At 31.5% G+C, this 16,159-nt stretch overlaps 2 protein-coding genes across 5 annotated transcripts; both read right to left on the minus strand.

Annotated features, from left to right (window-relative positions):
- Window positions 1-946: 946 nt before the first annotated feature.
- On the minus strand, window positions 947-8,669 carry LOC124447389 (zinc metalloproteinase nas-15-like). 3 transcript variants are annotated; one of them, XM_046998291.1, is made up of 8 exons: window positions 7,433-7,641; window positions 5,192-5,344; window positions 4,432-4,590; window positions 3,062-3,185; window positions 2,353-2,528; window positions 1,928-2,167; window positions 1,730-1,843; window positions 947-1,538 (listed from the first exon to the last, which is right to left on the minus strand). In XM_046998291.1, coding segments are annotated over exons 2-8 (861 nt in total). In that variant the 5' UTR covers window positions 5,238-5,344; window positions 7,433-7,641; the 3' UTR covers window positions 947-1,536. The 3 variants fall into 3 exon arrangements, with proteins under 3 accessions (XP_046854247.1, XP_046854246.1, XP_046854245.1); XM_046998290.1 differs by lacking the exon at window positions 7,433-7,641 and adding an exon at window positions 8,569-8,669 and having other exon boundaries at window positions 947-1,843; XM_046998289.1 differs by having other exon boundaries at window positions 947-1,843; window positions 7,433-7,646.
- Window positions 8,670-10,153: 1,484 nt separating this feature from the next.
- LOC124447387 (zinc metalloproteinase nas-14-like) lies at window positions 10,154-15,377 on the minus strand. 2 transcript variants are annotated; one of them, XM_046998288.1, is made up of 8 exons: window positions 15,151-15,377; window positions 14,770-14,866; window positions 12,231-12,383; window positions 12,033-12,153; window positions 11,689-11,858; window positions 11,021-11,272; window positions 10,789-10,903; window positions 10,154-10,561 (listed from the first exon to the last, which is right to left on the minus strand). In XM_046998288.1, coding segments are annotated over exons 2-8 (909 nt in total). In that variant the 5' UTR covers window positions 15,151-15,377; the 3' UTR covers window positions 10,154-10,560. The 2 variants fall into 2 exon arrangements, with proteins under 2 accessions (XP_046854244.1, XP_046854243.1); XM_046998287.1 differs by having other exon boundaries at window positions 14,770-14,924.
- Between the last annotated feature and the right edge of the window lie 782 nt (window positions 15,378-16,159).

Below are 16,159 nucleotides of genomic sequence, written 5' to 3' on the forward strand. Positions count from 1 at the left end.
TTGGTTTTACGTTATATCAGTAACATAAAAAATGTTTGCTTTTACCTAACCTTGTTTTTATCTTTGGTCCATGAGACGGTCGATAATAATTGTAATGTTTGAATCGTTTAAATGATTCGTTAACATATAATTTAACTTTTGACTGACAATACCATGCTATCAAATGTTTGAACTAGTAATGCATAAGAAAAACTATATTTTGTAGTTTGTACCTGTTAATTTTATCCGTTGAACTTTCTTTACTTGATTTTCCTTTCTTAGTACTAGCACAAAATGACGACGCGTATTTTGTGAGAACAGCCCATTCTGAACATTTTAAAAGTTTAAGCGAGCCACACCAAAATTTCGACGCCATCTTCGTCAAGTAAACGATGATCTTAAATTTCTTGCCATTTGTACATCGAGACAAATTTAACTTTCAATATTATTAACAGGTTGGACAAAGTAGGTCAGCTAACGCTGTCTTAGCTAAACGAAATAGTCATATACCTTGTTCCATCAGCCAGCACAAGTGAATGTCTAAATACTTTAATTTCATAATGCTAACGCTTGCGCTGTTCAAACACCAAGGGAGTCATTTTTCTCTGTTCACTCACTACAAAAACAATAGATTTCTAAGGAAATGAATATTGATAATTAAAGTTCTGGAATTTACGTAACATGACCAAAATTTTTTGATTGGCCAGGTTGGGTTAAAGAGAAACGACTGGAAACGACCCAATACGACATTTAAATTCGGTTTCAAACTATCGTAAGGCCTGTTTCAAACGTCGCATTTTACACGAGCAGAATGCATTTAAAACAAAAGATAATGAGGAATTTTATCGCATTTTCTTTTGTTTTGAATGCATTCGGCGCATGTAAAATGCGACGTTTTAAATGGGCCTAAGACTTTGATGAACATTCAAAGATGTCAATCCCGTTCTGTCCAATTTCTTTAAAAATCTTTGCCTTGGCACTTGGTAATTTTATGTTGACGGTAACTTGGTGGAACTGGATATTTACAGTATTTTACTTAGTTGATATTAAGATACAAAATGATTTATATATTGTGATCAATAATGTATATATCTGTTTACAATATATTATATATTATGCACAACGCTAATCATTGTGGCACACTTAATTTTCAGCATAGTGCTTAGATATTCGGTACTCTAAATTCGACAAAGATTTGTTATGGGTGAATTAAACCTTATCTATCGTATAAAGCCACCATTAATTTCGTATATATATCATAAATTCTCCTCTACTGGTAGTTTAGTGACATTGAAGTCATAATCATCATCCTAAAAAATGATGAGCATTATCCATGACAATGCTTTAAAAACCCGATACATGGGCACACAATCACAAATATATTATATGTTAACTTATATGTAAAATACGTTTCATAAATAGCTAATATTTCTAACTTCTTAATATGTTAAGTGTCACTAAATCACGTGCTGTAATATGGCTGTATTTTCGCCGTCCTCCCTCTAGTGAACGACCACATTCATATCTTGGATCACTTCCATAAAATGCCTGTGTTGCTCCTATAATTAAATAAAAAAATGTTTAACTTGACTTCATGAAACGCGTGACTTCCATATCTACTCATGACAGAGATGTTTTTAAAGCTCGAGAAGTGTTTCCTTGAGAGAAATTGATCACGATGACGCTGTAGCTATATGTACTTTAAATTAAAAAAATTTTTCTTTTGTTAATTTTAGTGTTATATACTTACAACAAAATGCACAAGCTCTCGGACAGTAAAATTTCATAAAAACATAACTCGTTTCGCACATGTCACTTCTAGTTGCATAACTGTTGCATTTCCAATAGAGATTACGGCATGAGCCTTAAAGAGAAAAAAAAGTAGATATGATTCAAAAAAACTGTTTATATCATTTACATTGGTGTCAAAGTTCTTATTTTTTTTAACCTTTATATCTGATCATACGAACAGGGCATCGATAAAGTTTTTTCAGCTGTCTTAAGTCCACTTTACTGAGTTTTCGAACTTTACCAAATCGCATTTTAGGATTTCTTTTCGATTGAATAGTATCCATTCCATTGCTTGAGAATGCTTTATTGTCGTAGTGCATAATACTGAGAAAATCATAAGGCTCCTTAAGAGAGTCTGTTGGAGAATGCCTGTATGTCAAGAAATTTCTCTCCATTCCTGCAAGTGAACCAGTCATTACTCGATGGAAGGTTTAATATAGGTATATAGTTTGCATTTGCAATGTAAGAATTAACAGTTCGGTTGTTGTTTTTTTGAACCTCCAATGAGGAAAATTAGGAAAAAATTAAAATACGTTTTAAAAGAAATAACAAAAATAATAAAAGTTTAAATTTTTTAGTTACCATCTTGAATGTTCCACCACAAAATCTTTACATGGTTATCTCGGTCGAGTCTTGAATGTTCGTGAAAGAATCCTAAAGCATGCATAATTTCATGAAGAGCACGAGGTCTGTTTAAACAACCCTCACCAAGACATAGAACTTGTTCACCTCCTTTTCGACCAACAGAGGAGTAGCACCTTAAATAATCGATTCATTTATTAGCTACAACACAACTTAAAGTCCATTCTCCCATATTTTGGTTGGCTACAATAGTGACCATGTATGTCTAAGAATCTAAGTAATGTTTGTGAACGCAATGGAATGTCATGTTTCTGTTACTTTTAAGTTAGAGCTTTTGTGTCATGTTTTTCTACATTTTAATTTGTGCTTAACAACATTCAAAAGCCAATGTAAGTCGAAGTACATCAAATGAGAAAGTCAGTCAATGACGAGTCCAAGACGGACGGCAAACAAACAATGTTCCGGCGGATAAAGCCCAACTAAAGATGCAGAAAGGAGCGAGTTTTCTTTGAATTACGATCTAATTTCACGAGAAACCTACATTTACTGCGCACAAGTTCAATGAGTTTGTCTCGACAATCATTTTTGAAAAATTTACAAAACAAAGTCATTATAAGTAAACAGTATTTTGTGATATAAATGAAATTCATATACGACTATGAATCTCTTTTATGAGCACTTAGTAAAAATGTTCACTTTCACAACTCACCCTTTACACTTTGAAATAAATTTAACATAATCTTTATGTTCATTTTGCTTTGGAATAAATCTCACACAAGTTCGATGGGCGATCTTTCGAAATGCCTTTCGTATGATTCGTCTTCCAATCCCACCTTTAAAATATTTAGTTTTTCAATATGATTGATTGAACTGAAATGGCATCATCATATAATTAAGCACATTTTTTAAAGAAACAAATGACCCATGGAATGACCCAGTTAGCAGTGGCGATCTAAGGTAAGTCAAAATAAATTACTGTAGCACATTAGGCATGTATTTATATTTCTAAGTACCTTAGAGGCAAACCATTGGTAAAGTTATATTCTTTAGAAATTCAAAACCATTTTTTTTTCTGAAAGTACTTTGAATTAAAAATGAGCAGCTATAATTTATTTTGACTAACGCTGGATCCTCTGCAGCTAGTAAAGTTTTCTTGAGAGCTAGGTAATTTAAGTATCTAATCTCTATGTTTTAAAGTACACAAATCCTCTTCCACAGCGGCTGAAAATTTTGTCTCGTTAGTTGTATTGCATCTACTTTTTGCATAAAGAACAAAGTATTTTTTTATAAGTACTCGAAATTACTATCCATCCCTATAGAATGTATTCTCAATGCCCCAACGTCACGTGATTTCAACCTACTAACTACTCTATGATTACATAATTTAAATCGTTGCAGTTCCCGACACAGTCTTCTGAAATCTTATAAAACAAAAATTTCTCTAATCTTGAAAGGAATTCGTGTTATAATGACATTATCATAATAATAAAAAGTCGATTAATCATTAAAGATAACAGCAATTTAGAAAAGAGCGAGCTATGTTGTAATCTTAATCGTGGTTATTTTTTGCGTAAAATAGTTCTTTAAAAAAAATTCTAACAAAATCTTTTTTGTGAAAAGTGAGTTTATAAGTACAAGATACAAAATCATTCACATCCTTTTTAATTGTCGGGAAAATCAAATAACACGCTCTTTGTGGAGCTAAATGTCGCGTTCTTTGGTTTTTAACCCTCCAAAACTACATGTATCTTTCAGTTTCAAGTGTATTTGGGTGTCATAAAGACTGGAATTTTTTAATTTATTTTGTTTTATGTTTTTGTCAACAATGATCCTTTATCTTTCATTTCTTTGCTTTTTGTATTTGTATCAACGCCAGACTGGTGACTGGAGTCAGTGTGACAATATCCTGTTCATAATTACTCCTATTAAACTTATGAAGTTATCATTAAATTATTTACATATCCTATGACGGTAAGAAATAAGCAAATTCTGCCAATTTTTTAACATGTTTACAGCTTTTATAAAGAGTTTTGTGTCTCTCATTTAAAATAATCAACGTTCATATCAATCACGACTTACTCATTTCGTCTGAAATCACATAAGCTATGACGCCATCTTTCCATATGTTCACTGTTTGATCGCTGACATCCCGTTTACGACGTACAGAAGTTGATTCTTTAAAATTAGCCAGAGCAAATGCCATTGTTTTGTCTAAGACTATATCTCCCTCTATTAGTTCTGAAGAAGAAACAAATAAAAATTTTGTGAGTCTGCATTGCAATATGAAAAATTTATGACAAAAATTTGTCAACACCAAAGAATTATTTCATTTATTTTCCTTGTACCGACTCTTTGCTGATATTTTTTAAAAGCAATGATTTTTTTACATAAAGCTGACATAAAGCTTTTTTGAAAGAATGCTGTACCTCTCTGTGATTTGTCTTCTCTAAAAGAAGACAACCCGCTAACTGGCATCACTAATTCCCTATATGTAAAAAACATGGACCTAATTGCTCATTAATCCCCAATAGCCCACAGATTTTTTGTATTTCTTACGACAAACATAAGTTGTCCATGTTCTCAATACTTTACTCTAAATGGTCTGATTCACAAGCCAAGTGCAAACAGAACAAAAGTGTACAAATCATTTCATGGAATTGAAGTAAGTCAAATGATAATAGTTGATAAACAGAGAACTACATATAGATACATATCAGTACATCATATCAGTCCATCCGTCTGATAACAGAAAGTTATATTGATTTATGATTTAAGGGAAAATTCATTCATTGAAGTTCGGACAAACGTACATCACAAACTATTTCATAAAACCTCTTACCAGGTCCAAAGTCAAGTTGCTCAATACTGCTTGAGCTTTTTGACATGACAACATAAAGATTGTTAACATAACCATCACACGTGAATGAATAGATGCCATTTGATGAAACATATTGCTAGATTTCAATGGCCAACTTGAAAAATTTTTCTCGTCCTAAAAGAAAAAGATAAACTTGAAGATAAATGCAGATGCTAAATTATTGTTATGATAATGGCAAACTTTGTAGCCATTATTCAACAATTATATGAGACAATTGTTCCACAATGAAGTATATATGAAATTGTTGTCAAGACAATACAAACGTAAAATGAGTAAATTCATTCATACGTACATACATTAAATGAAATAAATAAAGTTTTCCATTTTTTTTCGTATATCATTTTTTAAATTGAATTTTTCATGAAGTTCTTATCATAACCTGATGTCTGAGTGAAACCAATACAAACTGTGATATGAATCATGAAACCGGCATGAATGTAAACTGAAACTAAGAGCACTTATTATACATGTTCCAAACGGAATTTGTACTTGATTGTTATGCAGCCACAGCAGCAGTATGAGTGTGTGAAGCAGAAACTGACTTGGAGTGTGATAATAACGGGATCAATGGACGGAACTGGATGAGATCTAAGATGCAGGACCGACAACATAATTGTAAACACAGACAACAGCCAAGATGCAGATTGAACACTCAACACAGTATAAACAAATCGATCTATTCTGATAAAAAAGATGGCTGCAAGCATAGTTGGAAGCCTCGTCTCACTGATAAATATAAGAATGCCAGCCTATACAGTTGGCATGTACACACAATGAAGATTGAACAGATAAATATAAGAATGCATGCCAGCAGTTGGCATGCACAATGAAGATTGGACAGATAAATATAAGAATGCATGCCAGCTATACAGTTGGCATGTACACAATGAAGATTGGACAGATAAATATAAGAATGCATGCCAGCCTATACAGTTGGCATGTACACACAATGAAGATTGGACAGATAAATATAAGAATGCATGCCAGCCTATACAGTTGGCATGTACACACACAGATAAATATAAGAATGCATGCCAGTCTGTACAGTTGGCATGTACACACAATGAAGATTGGACAGGTTAAGTGAGATCAAAGACAATTTTTGTGACAAATCCCTGTTGTCTCTTCTTTGAGCAAGCGATAAAAGACTTTTTGCATCAGGATGACCCTCAAGTCAATGGTCCAACATCCCACAATTTTAAAATGTGGGCCATATTAAAGGCTGCTTGGCAGGCTTTTCTCACAAAAATATAAATAATTCAATATCAGCATGAGCATTTATGATTTCTTGCTAGTGTTTAATAGATCAATTCCAACTTAGATTATCAATCAAAATGTTAGATAATAAGTTAGATTGTTTGGTACAATGAAAGCCGTCTGTTGGTATTTATCTTGTACACTCACTTTACATTAAAAATATAGCTTATTTTGCAAAACTGAGCTTTTTGAATCTACATATGGATGCCTCGCATTTTTTGCATTTTCATGCATTGCAACATTTTGCACTTTCATACAGATTTTACATTTATTGCAAAAAATATCCGTACTTTGGGTCGGTAGATCATGACCACCAACTGTTGAGGCTTTTTATATAGTTCCTATCCTCAATTAAGGGATGCTAGCATGCAACACCGCTAGATAGATGCAACAATACAAATATGAACCTTTATACTAAACAAAGTTATTGTTGGAAATTCTTGCTGCGCGTTTGCTAAAATATAAATGCATACTTCGATCATGAACGAAAAGCACTGCATGTGCAGACTTAACTTATGTTTTAGACGTCACGCAAGCAGTACTCTTAAAGACTAAGGATTTGTTTAATTTTTTTCAATTATATAACAACGCTATATACGCGAGGCAGATGTTACACGCAATAGTTTTTTAAGATATTATGATTTTATCAACAACTTTGTCACTTTGCATTATACGTTCGCCATGCAGAATATCAAAGAATGTTAAATGAAAATAATAGTTAAGTAATTTTTGTTCATAGAATAGGGGAGAATTGTAGCTTTAAAAATAAAAGTATATATATCAAAATTTCTCACTGTATCTATCAAAATATGAATCATTATGGTCTAGCTCATAATTTTTGTCCATTTAGCCTCTAGTCCATTTTATAGGATAACAATATAATTATATCACAACAAACATGGTATGCGGTTTTATTTGTTTTTAATTTCGGCAAACTTGACTTACCTGAAATTGTATGAATGTTTGTTCAAGATTGACTGCTAATGTTATAGAAGCATTTGCTTTAGAAGATACTGACAATATGATATTGAACGGTTTTTATTCAGAAATCAAAATCATCTTGACATCCGCTTACCAAAATATTCTCATTAGTTTACTGAATCACAGAGACATTTAAAAATATATGATGATTGTAATTCTTATTATAACAATGCACGCAGGCACAGTGGTCATGAGATAGCATTGAGCAATACAAAAGAATGTTTTTGTTTCCGACAGCAATTTATAATTGTCTCTTTGTATAAAGATCTATTTTTGCATTCATAACATGCATGAAGTATTCAATCATACATGATTTGATTTGCCAAAAACATTTCAATTTTTGACTAAATATTACTGCTTCGTTTGTTATAGCACATTAAAGTGACGAAATGGCTGTTTTAGTTTAGTGCGTAAAAAGGGGCGTTACTTGAGAAATATATAATCATTTTCTCTAATTCATTCATCATTGTCATGCTATTTTGCTGAGTAACCTCTTTAAGGACACGCTTAATTGTTCTCATTTTGAAGTAAATGAGGAAACACGACTTCTTAAGCATAAAGAAAAATGCAAATTATCAACTTGTATGTCCGTCAATTCTTTCAACACAAAAAGCCTGCATTCTTTTACTGAGAAGTGGAATGCTTCTGCATCCAATAATTTTGCTTTCTTATTCAATCTTGCAAATTGTTATTCATAAATCATTTAAGATGGCTGGTGAAAATCTTGACAAGATTAGTTATGAAGATGAAATATATCTTTCGCAAACGAGCTGTACAATACATCTGTGAAAGATATTTCAAAATGCAGCATCTTAACTCAACAAATTGAACCCACTTTTTGTCTCAATGCTACAACTGAGGCACAAGATCATTTACGAACAACAAATTTCACCCAATTATTTTACGATTATAGTTTCTCTTTTTAGGTAACCCATAAATATCTGTTAGATCACACATAAAGGATGTACAAAGAGCGGTGCATAATGTAAAACATGCTACTACTTGTCATTTGAAAATACAATCCTGTTAAACTCAATTTAATTTCAAACAAAATTTTATTTTATAAAGAAATGTTGCCTAATGAATGTTTACTAGCTTACCACTTTTTGATTATTCTGTACTTCTGTTCATCTTCTTCTTCAAATTTCTTATGTGATCGTAGATGAAATCTTGTTTCTCATGTCAGCCATGTTGAAGGTCTTATAGCTACGAACAAATATTTATTAATGTTATTGAGGGCGCTAGTCGGCGTGGGCGAACGTTATTGTTTTCGTAATTCCCTAGAGATTGGTTGCAAGTGAAAAATTTGTCATTGAAGAATTGAAGAAGCGTGTTTCACCGTTTCTTTCTAGCAGTTATTGTTTAAGGTGACTCGCTCTTGGCATTAAAAATCTTTTACGACGGAGAGGTGTTACTTTTTCATTCTACCGTAAATTGATCTATTTTTCTTGCCTATTTACAAGGACGAAATTGTAACTGAAACTAAAGTCCCGTTTATAGCTGTTTTGTTGAAGCTTAGAAGCTATCGAAGTTGTTGGTTCTTTAAAGTGCATTTATAATCGTTTATGTTTAAAATCAGATTCAACATTCCAATCATTGCTCCACTTATTTATAAAAACTGCTTTTCACCTTGAAAACCGTTGAGATTTAAACGAGGAAGCATTTGGAGCTACATTTTACTTTAATGACATTCTTTCTGGCTCATTTTAGGGTAAAAGGGGAAAAACGTAGAAAAGGAGAAAAACAGAACAGAACTTCTTGATTCATGAAAACGTTAGATATTTTCATATGCATTGAAGTACCGCAGTGAGAGCACGACTGCCATAGTGAAGGTTGCAATAACAGACACAGCAGTTTGTATCATGTTTTCCCCCATGTTTGTAAACATTCCTCAAACCATCCAGATCATAAAAAAAAGGAAATGTCATGAGTCATTCATCTCACAACAAAGCACATACTTTCCTAACGTTAAATTTTATAAACCTTCCATTTGACCGTAATGCAGTTATAAATGCATACATGTGTAAACATAATCTCCTATAATTCCATATAATATATGTGGACAAATGAAATAGAGCTGATCAAAAACACCAATGAGACAAAGAAAAATCATCAATCTTATAAGATCAAACATTGGCAGCTCATTAATCTGCTGTTGTACACCGAAACTTCTTATTTAACGTCTGATAAGGATGTAACACTCAATAAAAGATTAAAGCTGTACTTCAAATCATAAATAATAAATTTAGCACAAAAAATTCTAATGCATTTATTTCATACATTTGATGATTTGCAGTGTGAAATTCTAATGCAATTATTTGATACATTTGATGACTTGCAGTGTGAAATTCTAATGCAATTATTTGATACATTTGATGACTTGCAGTGTGAAATTCTAATGCAATTATTTGATACATTTGATGACTTGCAGTGTGAAATTCTAATGCGATTAGTCATGAATTACTATAGCTGTGTGAAACAATATTTAGCAAAAATAATTCATTTAGTTTATACTTAAAAAATGTCGATTGTTCATCTATGTTGGTCTATATATGGCTAACTAACAGTCAGGTTTATTTCGCACGGAGAACAGACGGAATAAAACGGAACACGTGCGTATAGTTAATAAAAAATAGAATTTGATATTTGATTCAAATCGTTATAATAAAAAAAGTTGGATACTCCTTAGACTGATATAAAAACAAATGTAATAATTAAAAACCAAAAATGTTGGTACAAATACTTTGATACAAAGACTATAATATACTTTTATCCTTATAGTTAGTGTAATGTTACATAGCTAGATCTATAATTATTAAGCATAAGTTTTACAGTATCAGGGGATTAGTTAAGATTAATTAATTTAGAAAAAGTTGAATTAATTTCTGTCATCTAACAGAAATTGATCACTCAAATGTGTGTTAAGTTGATGTACACATCAAGCATTTCATATTGGTCCCGAGTTGAAACGGGAAAACAAGCCAACTTTCTTTATAACAGTTCAAATGGTCTGCACAATACACTTTATTATTGTAACTGTTTCCATGGGTTATGTACGTACGGTATAAATATCTGTTGAACTGCTATGTTGATCTAAAAAATACAAGAAAAGAAAGTTAAAATACAAAAAACATAAAGTGTCTAAATTTTCACATAATTAATGTTTAGATGAACTCAAAATATATTAACTATTTGTCATTATCGATTGTTGTAACTGATTGCACGTCAGTGTATGAGTTGAATGGCAAGTGAAAGAATAGGAAAATTATAACTGAATGAAAAATTGAAGTTAGCTATCAATGAAAATATCAGTTTCTAACCAACAAAATCCACAGGATCTTCTGCAATAGTGCTTCATAAAATCATAGTTAAATTCGCAAGAATCACTTTCCACAGAATAGTAGTAACAACCCGGAATAATATTTTTACAAAAACCTAAAGTAATGAAAAATTAACAAAACTTGTCAATGTACTAGGTAGCAATTAAAAATATGAGTAAATTGAGCCATAAAGTTCTAAAATCTAAACATCTAAGCATAGAATTTAACTTACGACTACTCATTCTCGTTCTTCTTGTCCTTGAAGAACATTTATAGAGTTGATTGAGTTGATAAGCGTCTGCAGTAGAAAGCCTTTCTTTGGAAACGCCCAATTTGTATCCAGGATGTTTTCGTGAAACTATAGTATCACGACCATTTTTGCTGAAAGCTTTGTTCCCATAATGCATTATACTCTTTAAATCGTATGGTTTATTAAGTGTATCAGTAACACCATTTGAGTATTTATTAAAATTTCTTTCCATTCCTGCAGGAACAAAATGCAAATTATTATTGCATATGTTGATTAAACGAATTCTTATTTTTACTTATATCAAGTATCTCAATGATGAGATCATTTCATCATGCACAAAAAATAATTAACAGTTTTATAGACAAAATTTTAGCTCCAGATTGACTGTTTTTGCGCTAAAAACTGGTCTGAACTCAGTGAACTGGAAATATTTAGCAAAAAGTGAAAAAGTCAAGACATGCCGTAAATTTAGATCATTTCTTTTCACAAGACAAAGCATATACTTAGATTGGATCACCCATCTAACCCTTTTAAAAAAATATGTTTCAGTTGACCAACCGCTTTCAACGGCTTCCCTAATCTAACCCAAAACACATCTCAAGGATTCATCATGCCAAACGTTTTAAAAGTCAACGAAACTTTACACCAACCTCCTTGAATATTCCACCAGTTTATCTTCACATAGAAATCACGATCTGGTCTTGATTGTTCATGAAAGAACCCCAATGCATGCATTACTTCATGTATTGCCCCATATTCACAACCACGTACAATTGATAATAGTTGACCACCACCTTGCCTGCCAATCGAAGAATAGCACCTGTTAAAAAATAATTTATACAATAAAAACATTTCGCCAGAAATGTCGGTAGCTATAACCATGCTAACAGACATGTTTTTTTAGTCTATCAAGTCATCAAAGATAATGCTCACATATTTCAATCGATTTTATCTCCTATTTTTTTCATATATATTTTCCAAAAATAACCCTCACCCGACTCCACTTTTTATCGTGATATAGTCCTTGTGTTTTTCCATTCTTGGTATAAAACTGATACAGGATCTTTTGGAAATATGTCGAAATGCTCTTCGAATTCTTTTTCTCACAGGGGTATCTTTAACAAATGATTCAACCTTGACCATTAATTTATACTCATTTAAACGTGAGGATGAAACATTTTATAAATCGTACCGACAGTATCATCAATAATGTACGGTATTACACCATCTGGCCAAAGTTTGACTTTGTTTGCAACAACATTTCTTTTGCGACGAAATCGTACATTGTTCGATAGAATAAGCTTTTTTATATTTTGATCAAAGACAATGTCACCCTCAAACAAGCCTATACAAAAAACGAAATAATTATGAAATTACAGCAAAACAATATTGTATTCGTAAAAAAGTTTTTTATAAGGCTTTATTGTGTGTATATTTGTGTATGTGTGATAGAGAGTATATTTGTTAAAAAAATTGAAATTTTCTCTACAGAGTGAATAAACTGGGAATGCATCGAAAGAAAGTAAATAGCTAAACTATGTGCGTCAATTGCATTGTTTTAAAGATAAACTGATCAATCATTTTGCCATTTTGATTAATTTTGATCATGGAGATAATGACAATATTCTCTTTTATGTTCCAGAGATATACAGTCCTGGTAAAAATTCTGTAAAATTATTCAGTTTCGCGTAATGCTAACATTCACATAAACAATCACCAGTCACAAATTAATTTACTTTAATGTGTTAAAGAGATCATATGGCCAAATTATGTCAGATATTGAAGCTCGAAATGAAATCTTACACTAAACAAGTCGTCATATTGTCTAGAAATCGAATTATACAAATTTTATCCAAACGAAATGTTTATCATACGCATATTTAAAATTAGTCGGCAAAACTTATGGTATGGTCAATTGAAACATAATTTGAACCTAACAGCATGGTAATTATGCTCCCTTGCAGCTTGTATAATATCTAAAGTCTCATTATATATTAGTTCAATGGCACAATAGATACATGAATGAATACGAAGTGACTCAGAAAAGTGGAATTTTTGCCATCTTGAAGTAATTTGTTGATTTATTCTTTAGCTCATCACCACAGCAGTTGAGGAGTAAACTGTGAAGCCTTTGTTGATAGAAATGGTAAAATTTCGGACACCGAAATCAGCGTGGCTCAAATCTATTAACTATTATCAAAATCAAAAGTGCTTTGATGTTAAAACACCCGTTCATTGTATGGCATATTTTATGTTTTCATGCCAAATTTGTATGGTGATTCTCAAAACAAAAATGTTCTCGGTGAGATGATTTCAGTTTCAACATAAACAAAGCTGTAGCATTAAAAAAACATTTCGCAATGTTATATCAAACTTAAATATTTGCCGTGCGATAGAAATTGAGCATCTGAGACGAGGATTAATTGATTTTTAAACACAACTAATTTAAAAAAAACGAAATTAAAAAAAATATTAAAACTGCAGCATTCTTGAAGTACAGAAAAATTAACACGCTCGAGGCAAAAATACTTCAATTTAGCATTGATTTTGTACAATTTAAGGTCCCATGTAATACACATCTCAAATCATTTAATATGTTATCAACTATATGTGCATTGTCTTGAGTTGTTTGATTAATTCTCTATAGCACTTTGTTTTTCCATCTTGAAAAAGCATTTATGAAGGAAACACTCGATAATTGATTATATAAGATATTTCTATTCAAGTGCTGTTAACACCAAGGACGTTTGATGACGCATGCAAAGAAAAACATGTAAGAATTTGGATATTTTATCATCTTTTATCGAGAAAAGCCAGTATATCAAATAAATATAAGTTTTCATTACAATAAATGGTATTCGCAAATTATATTGAACTTATAATCTGCAATATTCAAGGGCATGAAGTGAAATTATGAATGCAACATAGTTGACACATGTAAAATGATAATATTTTACGTTACACTAAGAAAAATATATTTTCTATGCTTAGATATGAAAAATAGAATCATCCTGAGATTTTTATTTGTTGATCTTCCCATAATAACGGAAAAGGAAGTCCACACTGTTAAATGTAAAATGAACTTAAGCATCAGGAAAATGATCACGGCTTGAGGGCAGATACCATTATGAACACATACAGTTTAATCAATCTTCGTAACGTATCAATAAAAAAGAATTACATACTAGATGTTTCAATTTCTTTACATTGGTATTTTTTGCAAAAAAATCGTTTTAAAATCATCTCTTTAAAGAATATGATTATAAACAAAACAGAACTGTTGTTATTCGATACGACTGTAATGTCATCACAATAATGGTTTTACTAGCTTCTGTTGGTAATAACAGCATTGTGAAATTTAATCAAACCGGGATTATCAATTGACCATAGTGAAATGTTTATGTTAGACAACACGCGGTAGTTTTTTGAGAGCTGGGTAATTGATGATTCTTATATCGTATGATTTTGACAAAAAATGCATTGAATGTATTATATCTTGTGGGGCTCATTAATTTTGTGTAAATATATTAGATAAATCGCACAAAGAAACAGACAGAATCCCAGGAAACTCAAAATTAAAAACGGACGTCATTTACTTGACACTTAATCCGCAAACATATGTGTTGTTAAATATTGCGTCTTTTAAATTATGTTTGAAACATAATTTTGCACAAATGAATAACTACTCGCTTCTTTTAACGAATGCATTTTATTCTGACATAACTACTTACTTGGCTCTGTTTGAAGGATTGTTGCGTTGCATTTTATCCACCAAAGTTGCATAACAATGCCAAGCGTTAAAAATCTCGTCAACTTGTTCAACCACATCTTTTGTATAAAGAGTATAATGTTATAGATATCACTCTGGTCAACTTTTCAAAAATAACTATGGAAGAAAAACAAAGGTCCTTGAAATAAATATGAAGATTATATTAATCAGATGTCTATAGCACATGCCTTTCGTTAGTGCTATATAACATTATCGTAGCTTTTACTGGCAAATTTGCTTAAATACAGCTTCATTGTTACAATGAAAGAATCAGTTGCAAAAGTCATGTCAAAAAAATACATGACATTAGAGCTTGAATGTCTTACGAAATTTACGAACTTACCTTTTCGAAACAGGTTAGTGTATGAGATAGAAAAGACTGGATGGTGTGAAAGCATAAATATTTCCAAATTTCTTGGTAAATTACGATTCAGATCGTTCGTCTGCGATTAAAATCAATTGCGCTTCTACGTTTGCTGGGTCAAAAGCCAAGACAATGTTTGTGAGCAATTGACAACTGGACTGAACAGTGGATTACTACGTGTGGTTAATTTATCTGTCAGCCATCTATCATCTCTTTACATTTGAATTCTTTTCTTCCACAGGAAGTGGACGCTCACGTATCAACTAGCGACCAATTGATATTCTTGACGCACTTGCTGCAGCAGCTGTCCAGTTTAGTTGACCGGGAAACATATATTGTTTCATTCAATGGAAATTTAAGAAATCATCAACTTCCTAATTAGGATTCATACTGATTATAATCGCTTAGTTTAACTTTATAACCGGTACATTGTTCAACAAAATAATATTTTATTAAAGCACGACTAAAAATGACTGCAATGTGAAACTTTTCAACACACAGTAATATGATTATATTGAAAAATGTTAATAATTCTAGAAGTTAATTTAGTTGGTGGTTTTCACCAGTGGTTTTTACACATTTTAATTTTCAACACCTGATAGACAAATATTTTAAAGAAATATAAGGTGTTGCAAAAAGTACAGTAAATATACTCATTATCTGATGTAAAGAAGAAACCATCTCATTTGGAAAAATATCACCATTGATTGCTTTTACGTAAATACAAAATTTACAGAATGTTGTTATAGAAGCAAAACAACTTAATACATTTCAATGATGTAAAATATGTTTTATATCTTTTAAAGACCTAAAGATGTGGATAGAGTTTCATTCAGGACAAACCTTCACGAGCCATGTATGGTAGACGCAAAATGTTTAATACGTCATTAACTGTATATACATGCGCAAAATTACTTCTGTAATTTTCAATTAAATTGTTGTCACTGTAAAATGTTTTCATATATTAACCTTACAGGTCAAGCTATTC

This window comes from Xenia sp. Carnegie-2017, unplaced genomic scaffold, assembly GCF_021976095.1.
Source record: "Xenia sp. Carnegie-2017 unplaced genomic scaffold, XeniaSp_v1 HiC_scaffold_22, whole genome shotgun sequence".
NCBI classification, from domain to species: Eukaryota; Metazoa; Cnidaria; class Anthozoa; order Malacalcyonacea; family Xeniidae; genus Xenia; species Xenia sp. Carnegie-2017.